At 42.6% G+C, this 9,866-nt stretch overlaps 1 protein-coding gene across 2 annotated transcripts in view; it reads right to left on the bottom strand.

Moving 5' to 3' along the window:
* The window catches only part of TIAM1 (T-cell lymphoma invasion and metastasis 1), a 357,887-nt gene that overhangs the window by 74,294 nt on the left and 273,727 nt on the right, over positions 1-9,866 (bottom strand). For both annotated transcript variants that reach the window (XM_011954980.1, XM_011954981.1), the window contains exon 13: positions 4,068-4,149. In XM_011954980.1, the coding sequence (XP_011810370.1) occupies positions 4,068-4,149 (82 nt within the window). The remainder of the gene's footprint in view (positions 1-4,067; positions 4,150-9,866) is intronic.

Genomic DNA, 9,866 nt, shown 5'->3' with positions numbered 1-9,866 from the left:
GCTCTCTTGACCTCGTGATCTACCCGCCTTGGCCTCCCAAAATGCTGGGATTACAGGCGTGAGCCTCTGCGTCTGGCCTGTGGCAGGGCTTTTCAAAGTGAAGTCCAGGAACAGGTGCCAACTGTTGGCTAATGGCAGTAACGTAAGGACAAAAATCGAGACTAAAGCACTGAGAACCTCTTGGAGCCTTGACACTGCCACAACCTCTAAGCATGGAATTTAGTATTTCACAAAAGCAGTGGTAGTTACAAAAGAGTGGAAATTAAAACAAAACAAAATATCTGCTTCTTTGCATCAGATGGGTTGAGAAGCACTGTCTGTAATACTCTCAAGACTGATGCCTGGTGCCCTGTCATACCTTCCTCAGGGGGTAAAAGTAAATGGGTTCTGTGAGTAATTCAGTGACTTTAATAAAAAGCATTAAAAAGTATACAAACGATAGCAGTTTTATGCCCAGTTCCAATTTTGGGGTCCCTGAATCACTCAATCTTAGAATTAGAGTCCAAGAGCTTTGAAATTCAGCCTTCTGAACTTGATCTTTGCTAGTTTATCTTTACTCAACAAAAATTAAGTAAACTGAAGAGAAAAAGAATAATCATTATGGGAGCATCTAATTTTGGAGGATCCAGGCACTTCACTGCCACCAATTATAGCTCTAATTACTGAGGTCGGCTTTTTGCTGCATAATAAGCCGCTCATAAACATTTATTCCTTGCCATGAGAAACATTCTCCTGGCTTTAAGATGTCTTTAGTTTTAAGGTCAAGAAATAAACAGCATAAAGTTATAATGCAAGTGGCCAGGGTTCAAAATTGGGTTCTCTTCATTAGGCCCAAATCCTCTATTGAGTATTCTGAGATGAAGATTGGTGGCCTACAGGGGAAGGTGCAGAAGGAATATAATATCCCACTGCTCAGAAAAGAGTTAAAGATTTTCAAAGGCTAAAAAGCTGAATAACCTGGGCCAGGCGCAGTGGCTCACGCCTGTAATCCCAGCACTTTGGAAGGCTGAGGTGGGTGGATCAGTTGAGGTCAGGAGTTCAAGACCATCCTGGCCAACACAGTGAAACCCGTCTCTTCTAAAAGTTCAAAAATCAGCCGGGCATGGTGGCACATGCCTGTAATCTCAGCTACTCGGGAGGCAGAGGTTGGAGTGAGCTGAGATCGCATCACTGCACTCCAGCCTGGGTGACAGAGGGAAACTGTGTCCTAAAAAAAAAAAAAAAGAAAGAAAGCTTAATAACTTGATTCAGAGAGAAATTTTTTTTTCTTTTTGAGATGGAGTCTCGCTCTGTTGCCCAGGCTGAAGTGCAGTGGCATGATCTTGGCTCACTGCAAGCTCTGCCTCCCGGGTTCACACCATTCTCCTGCCTCAGCCTCCCGAGTAGCTGGGACTACAGGCGCCCGGCACTGTCTGGCTAATTTTTTGTATTTTAAGTACAGCTGGGGTTTCACCATGTTAGCTGGGATGCTCTCGATCTCCTGACTTTGTGATCTGCCCGCCTCTGCATCCCAAAGTGCTGGGATTACAGGCGTTGAGCCACCATGCCCGGCCGGTTCAGGGAGAAATCTTAAGTGAACATATGCGGTAGTCTTTATGTCTTTCCACCAGGAACTTTGTTCTCCTTCTACCAAACAGTAGAATCACACTTTTACGCTCTCTTGTAGGTAGGTATGGCTGTGTGACTTACTTTGGCCAATGAATTGGGAGTAGGACAACATCTGCTTTCCCACCTCCTCTTCCCCCTCTGCTGAGTGACAAGCACTGTCCCAGGTGGCAGCTGCTCCAGGCCTGGGTGTGGAATGAGGACAGTGTATGGAGTCCCAGCCAACCCACAAGGGATGCATGGTGAATGTGAGAAATAAATGTCACTGTTTTGAGCCACCGGGCTTTGGTGGCTGCCTGTCACCTCAGCTAACCTTGCCGCTCCTGACTGAGCACAGTATGGATTTTCCTCACTTAATTTACTCAGGCACCAATTCTGTTACTATTCAAGCCATACACACACTGTAATGCTAAGTAAAGAAGACTGGTCTTAAACATATGGAAAGGAATATATATTTAACTCCACCAGAATGTAGACAACCGCCTAGGAAAGTGTTAACGCAGCAGGCATGACTGCTGTTCTTCGAAAGGCCCGCTTACAAATTTGGACCTTGGCTGGCATCCTGAGAACCTGGATTTTGGGAGGGTTCCCAACACCCTAAGTGGTTCACAGTGCCTAAACTGTGTGTACAAACAATGGGATTCATGGTGAACGCCTACTTTCCTCCTGGGAGTCTGGAATTTTGGTGCGTGCTAGGCAGAGCTTGCCTAGGGAATCAGCCTCCCCAGAAACGCCCTGGGCACTGAGTCTCTAACCACCTTCCCTAGGAGGGAGCATTTCTCAGGTGTCCTCACAACTTGGTGCTGGGGAAGTTATCCTCATTCTATGTGACTCCACTGAAATAGGGCTCGCTGAAGCTCACACCTGGTTTCCCCTAGACTTTGCTCCATGCGTCTCTTCCCTTTGCTGATTTTGTTTTGTATTGATATAGGAGTTAAGATGAAATGATTTAGGCAGAGAGTGAAGGGAAGAAAATCCTCAGTAAGGTTTTCCTTTTAATGAAAAGCAGCCCCCAAATAATTTTCTTTTCTAACAAAAAGCAGCCTGTAAAATCGAGCCACACACATAGACACCGGTGAATGCTGGCAGTTGTGCCAATAGGAAAAGGCGAGCTGGAACTAAGCATGTTCAAAACGGCGGCTCCATCCTCTCTTCTCTTTGCCAGCCACCTGTACAGTAAGGAGCAGTGAACAGGCCCCGGCCAGGCAAAGACGCCATTTGCATAATAAAGTTAGGACAGGGCAGCCAGCTTCCCTGCGTGCTGTGTAGACGTCACACCTGGTCCAACCAATCTGTGCGCCCTATGTAAATCTGACACTACCTCCTCAAGCCTGGCTATAAAATCTTCCACCACTGGCCGGAAGACCCACTGGGGCACCCCTCTCTCTCTGCAGGAGAGACAGCTATTCTCCTTTCTCTTTTTTTGCCTATTAAACCTCTACTCCTAAACCCACCTGTGTGTCTGCATCCGCGATTCCCTTGGCGTGAGACAATGAACCTTGGGTATTCACCCAAGACAATGAAGCCACTTCAGTATAACTTTGCTATAAAAAAATCATAGTTGTGAGTATGACCAGATGCTGGGCGCGGGTCTTCCTAGTGAATCAGCAAACCTAGGGATGGTCTTGGGGATCCCGCAACACAAAACCAAAGTAAGTTCCTTTAACAAGCCTTGTATGGGAAGGGAGGATAATGTCTATGTTTTCAGGAGAGGGGTGTAAAAGAATAATTCCTACATTACTAAGCTACATCATAGCATATGTTAAACAAAAATTATGGGAGGCCACTGTTGTGAACTGAGTTCCTGCATTACGCCCAAAAGGCCAGATCAAATAAAAAATGGAATCACTCATGCCGGATGCCGCATAATCACACTAAAACTTTCGGGAAGCAGGTAGATCCCCAAACAGACCAGTTTTTCCTGAAAACAAGAGATTCTGGTCTACCATAGTCAGCAAAATAAGTATGTCCCTTCTGCTTTAACCCTTACAAAAAAGTAACCTGAAGTAAGCTAATGTTCAACAATCAGGTTTCTTCTTCCACTGTTCTATTCCCTTGTCTCCACCTTACAAAAATCACTGTTCTGCCATTGCCCAGAGGGAGCTCTCATTCGATTTTGTAGAACGGAGGCTGCCCCATGCACGAATCACAAATAAAAGCCAATCAGATTTATAACCAAACTAGTTGTAATTTTATCTTTTGACATATAAAATAATCTACCCACTTCCTTTTTATGACAGTAGAACCCCAATAACTAAAGTTATGAAATTTAACACCAAAGTCTACTTCGTACCCAGAGTAAATATCCCCTTTTTCCCCTAGTGTGGCTACCCTCCACAGCACAGGAACCAGAGATACTGTCTGTTTTAGACAGGACCCAAAGGCATTTTGTTGAACTGTAAATAAATACACGCTTACATAAGAAATGCTTTACCTTAAAACACAAAGAGACATAAACTTACCGTAAGTATCAGCAGCTGTGTCTGACTTCTCAATGTGGATGCTCTGAGTGACTTTTGGACAGATTTCAATTTCTTTGTATAGCTGAAAGTTACAAAGAGAAATCTAATTAGAATTTCATTATAACTAACGTTTAAAAATCGTCATTTCATAAATCTATTTTTTCACAAGTCATACTTATGTGAATTTGCACTTCACAATCTTTTCATTAAACGGAACTCATTAAGAGTAAAAAGTAAAAGTAAAAACCTACAACTGTCATCCTCAAACACAGCCACAGTTTGGTTTCTAAATAATTCCTCCACATCACTCTCTATCTATTCCTACCCAATGTCTTCCACAGACCTGAAAAATAAGGCTAAAGTAATGGAGGCCTCTAGCTGTGGGGAGAAAAAAGTTTATTAAAATCAGGAAGAGGTTATAAAGATCTTGGTATGGAATTCATGGAAATAAGATAAATCTCTATGCTTCCCTTCCAAAAAGTTCATGATAGTACAAATAAGTAGAGACAAATGATAGCATTGAAACAGAAAACAAATTACATAAAGGAGGATATTCTTTTTTTAGCCACTGAACTTTATCGAAATTAGCTAGAATACTGAAGTACACAAATGAATCAGCCCTCTAAAAGCCCAAGAAAGGAAATAACTTATGACTAAGTCCTCAAAAGCAATTGCAACAAAAAAGAAAATGGAAAAGTGAGACCTAATTAAACTAAAGAGCTTCTGCACAGAAAAAGAAATTATACACAGACAACCTACAGTATGGGAGAAAATATCTGCAAACTATGCATCTGACAAAGGTGTAATATCCAGAATCTATAAGGAACTCAAATCAACAAAAAATGAATAATCTCATCAAAAAATGGACAAAAGACATGAACAGGCACTTCTCAAGACATATATGTGGTCAATAAATACATGGAAAAATGTACACATCGCTAATCATCAGAGAAATGTAAATCAAAACCACAATGAGATACATCTCACACCAGTCAGAATGGCTATTATTAAAAAGCAAAAAAACAATAAATGCTGGTGAGGCTGCAGAGAGAAGGGAATACTTTTCTTTTTTTTTTTTCTTTTGAGACGGAGTGTTGCTCTGTTGCCCAGGCTGGAGTGCAGTGGCGAGATCTCGGCTCACTGCAACCTCTATCTCCAGGGTTCAAGCAACTCTCCTGCCTTAGCCTCCTGAGCAGCTAGGATTACGGCGTTTGCTGCCACATCTGGTTTTGTTTTGTTTTTTTTTTTTTGTATTTTTAGTAGAGACAGGGTTTCGCCATGTTGGCCATGCTGGTCTCGAATTCCGATCTCAAATGATCCGCCCGCCTCAGCCTCCCAAAGTGCAGGGATTACAGGCGTGAGCCACCATGCCCAGCCGAGAAGGAAATGCTTATACACTGTTGTTGGGAATGTAAATTAGTTCAGCCACTGTGGAAAGCAGTTTGGAGATTTCTCAAAGAACTTAAAACAGAACTACCACTTGACTGAGCTATATCCCATTACTTGGTATATATCCAGAAGAAAATAAATCATTCTACCAAAAAGACACGTGCACTTGTATGTTCATGACAGCACTATTCACAATAGCAAAGATGTGGAATCAATCTATATGCCCACCCAGGGTGGACTGGATAAAGAAAACGTGGTACATGTATACCACGGAATACTATGTAGCCATGGAAAAGAACAAAATCATGTCCTTTGCAGCAACACAGAAGCAGCTGGAAGCCATTCTCCTACGTGAATTAACACAGGAACAGAAAACCAAATACCTTCTCACTTACAGCTAGGGGCTAAACAATGAGTACTCATGGACATAAAAATGGCAACAATAGATACTGGGGACTACTAGAGAGGGAAGGAGAGAGGAGGAGAAGGGTTGTGGAACTAACTGCTGGGCACTAGGCTTACTACCTAGGTGACAGGATCAATAGTACCCCAAACCTCAGCATCATGGAATATACTCAGGTAACAAACCTGCACACGTGCCCCTTGAATCTAAAATAAGGGTTAACATTATTAAAAAAATTTTTTAGACAACAAAGGCTGGAAAAAGAGCTTTATGCATAGTCAAGATAAGAACGATGCAAAGTTCACCCATCAGAAAGATTGTTGTTTAAATTAATCGATATTTCATTTTCAAATGTCAAGATCTATCATCAAGATAACTTATGGAGTTCTGACCATATGTCATGCCTCTCACACTAACTCCAAGAGACAAGCGTGATCTCCATTTTACAAATAAAGGCAACAGCCTAAAGAGAAAGCACTTTCCTAAGTTCAGACGACCAGTTCACACACAGCTGGGATTATGAACCCAGGGCTCACTGGCTCCAGAGCCGCACTCTTTCCACTACACTACAATGCCTCCCAGATCAGCCCTCACCGGAACACAGGGTATGAAAGCAAAAGGAACCTACCCTCCTAGGTCAGTCAAAGGTTCAAATCCAAAATTTATAATAAAAACCCACAAACAAATAGATGTGTCAAATGCTCATATAGATTTTTTAAATTATTACTCTATCTTGAAATGAAAACCAATTTTGAGCCAAGGTCAAGAACAAAAACTGTGGCCGTTAGCACTAAAGAGAAGTCTTGATGATTATCTAAACTTGCCCGCATCTCTGACCACACAGCCATTTGTCCAGAAATGATTTTATTCGGGCAGGTAGAAAAGAGTGGCCAGTTTCTTCTCTTTATTTGCTTGGGGCATTTGAGAGGTCAGCATAATACTTGTGACTCAGGAGCCTGGAAAGCGTTTGCTATAATAGAATGCTAAGGAGTGTGGGGGGTAGGAATGTGGACAGGATGGCTTGGATCCTCTTAAACACCTTAATTTAATGCATCTCCCACCACATGTGACGTGTCAAGGGCATGACTGAATGTGGCTTTAGTGCTATACTTTAGAAATGTTTCATACAAATAAATTTACAAGTAAGAAGAAATCAGTTATACTACTTTTCCATTCAGAAAACAGCCACCAAAACTCTAAATACTAAATTCAGTAAGGTTTACAGTATATACCCTAACACCACAGAATGCTCGATGGAATGTTACCAACTACCTTCACTTCAACTCAGTAGGAACCTTAGTTTTATTTTTTAAAACTTTCTTCAAGTGCCAAACCCTTCCTCCAGGTGGCAGTATATAACTGTTTGTTTTAATCATTTCCACAGGATCTAGTGGGAATCGAGCTTCGTGCATAATCTTTCCTATTTTTTCATAATACTACTTCCTAGTTTTCTTTGGAATTAGTGTGAACATCATTGTGTCTTTTGCTGGTCTCAGACAGCAACTCAGTATCATATAGACAGGCCGGCTGGCCACAACATCCTGATTACACTAAAGCCAGGTTTAGTGAACAACACTAAAACTATATGGAATTTCAAGAAGGGTTTATACTTTAAAATGTCTTTTCAATGCAACCACAATATCTGGAACCAGAAGTTTTGAAATTCAGTAGTTTTATACATAAATGCACTTAATGATGAAATAGCTCACATCTTCCCTTTCTTTTATTAAACTGATAATGTTGCAACTTTCCCTGTTTTCCAAAACTGGATGAGAAGAACACCAGATTTTAAGAAACAAACTGCTTACCTAGGCTCTTGAGTTCTCACAAAATCAGGATCATTTCTTTCTCTGTCTCCTTTGGGTGGTTTGGTCTGAGCCACCGTCATGCTCTTGCCTGACAAAGACTCTCTGCAGCCTCCTGTGGGCCCTGGCTACTCATCCTCTCATGCCCTGTGGGCCACTCATCCGCCACAGTGAGCGTTTCAAAACAGATGTCCAACAATGTCCTTTCTCTCTGGGGTTTCCCATGGCACTTAGGCTCTACATGGCCTATCCTTTCTCCCTCCTCCCCTCATCTCCTGCATTTCCCCTTTTGCACCCTCTCCACCAATCCTCCTCACACACCAGGTAAGCCACCTCCACCATGGCCACCCTCCCCCTGCCTGGGCCTTAGCCAGCTTTGTTCTCTCAGCCTAGAACTTTTTTTTTTTTTTTTTTTGGAGACAGAATCTGGCTCTATCACCCAGGCTGGAGTGCAGTGGCGCGATCTCGGCTCCCTGTAACCTCCGCCTCCTGGGTTCAGGCGATTCTCCTGTCTCAGCTTCCCGAATAGCTGGAACTATAGGCGTGTGCCACCACGTCTGGCTAATTTTTGTATTTTTAGTAGAGATGGGGTTTCACCATGTTGGCCAGGCTGGTCTCGAACTCCTGACCTGAGGGGATCCGCCTGCCTCAGCCTCCCAAAGTGCTGGGATTACAGGCGTGTGCCAGCCTATAACACTTGTCTGCAGAATACCTCTATGACTCCACTCCCTCACTTTACTCACTCACCCTGTTCAAACATCACATCTAAAAAAAAAAAAAAAAAAAAACATGAAAAATAAATAAAATAAAATTAAAAAGCAACAAGACCTGCTGCAGATGCATCATCTCCCTCTCTCTACTTGTCTCTCTAGGCTTTGAACATTCCCTGACATGTTACACATTCGCACGTATTTTTACCTGTTTCTGCAAACCAGGAACAGAATTGTTTTGGTGTATTCCCAGTGCCTAGAACAGCTAGAATAGTGCCAGGCATACAAATGCTAAATAAATATTTTGCTAGATGATAGCTGGGTGTGGTGGTGGGCACCTGTAGTCCCAGCTACTTGGGAGGCTGAAGCAAGAGAATCACCTGAACCCAGGAGGCAGAGGTTGCAGTGAGCTGAGACTGTCCCACTGCACTCCAGCCTGGGCAACAGAATGAGACTCTATTTCAAAATATATATATATTTGCTGGATGAGTGAATAAATAAATTGATCAGTGTTTCTGCAAACTTTATTTCTACCTGTCACTTTATTAAAAAATGCATTTAATGTGGGTTTTTGAAAAGCACTTCCATGGACTACAATCATGTACATGATCATTCCGTGGACCAGACCCAACAAACAAGTCATCGTGAAAAAGTGGCCAAACAGGTATTACTTGTATTAACAACACAACCAGCAAAGCAGATAAATCAATGGCTAACTATTCCTGGTTATACATAAGCAAGAGAATCCCCTGACCCCCCAAATAAACACACCAGACCCTCCAAAAAGATCTTTAAAACATACTATATACTTTTGCTAATAACTATTGGTCTTACTACTAAAGACTGTTTGACAAAACAATGGCATAGAATAAAATATCCTGGGAGAGTCATGCATGAATGAGTCATTTATAGGGAAATGGCTTTAACACTTGAAGCTTCCCATGTCCATCAAAATCAAAATGGGGATGAGCCAGGGAGACCAATTAACTGTGTGTGGTCTGATGCTTATTCAGTAAGGACAAGACACTGAATACCTGCAGCCTCTCAAAAAGCATCCAGGAATGCTGTTCAGAAACCCCCTGTCTCCAGAATGACACTATGTGCAGCTTAATGGCCTAAAGCAGGGATTCAAAACCAGCGACCCATGGATAGAGTTCAAGTGGTCTGTGAATGTGGATGATAAAAAACAGTGATATTGGCTAGGTGCAGTGGCTCATGCCTGTAATCCCAGCACTTTGGGAGGCCAAGGCAGGTGGATCACGAGGTCAGGAGTTCAAGACCAGCCTGGCCAAGATGGTGAAACCCCGTCTCTATTAAAAATACAAAAAGTAGTTGGGCGTGGTAGCAGGCACCTGTAATCCCAGCTACTCGGGAGGCTGAGGCAGGGAGTTGTTTGAACCTGGGAGACGGAGGTTGAAGTGAGCCAAGATTACACCTCTGCACTCCAGACTGGATGACAGAGCAAAACTTCGTCACAAAAAAAAAAAAAAAG

Source organism: Colobus angolensis, unplaced genomic scaffold (assembly GCF_000951035.1).
Source record: "Colobus angolensis palliatus isolate OR3802 unplaced genomic scaffold, Cang.pa_1.0 Scaffold390, whole genome shotgun sequence".
Taxonomy (NCBI): Eukaryota; Metazoa; Chordata; class Mammalia; order Primates; family Cercopithecidae; genus Colobus; species Colobus angolensis.
The sequence above is the reverse complement of the archived record's forward strand: the minus strand, read 5'-3'. Positions and strand labels throughout refer to the sequence as shown.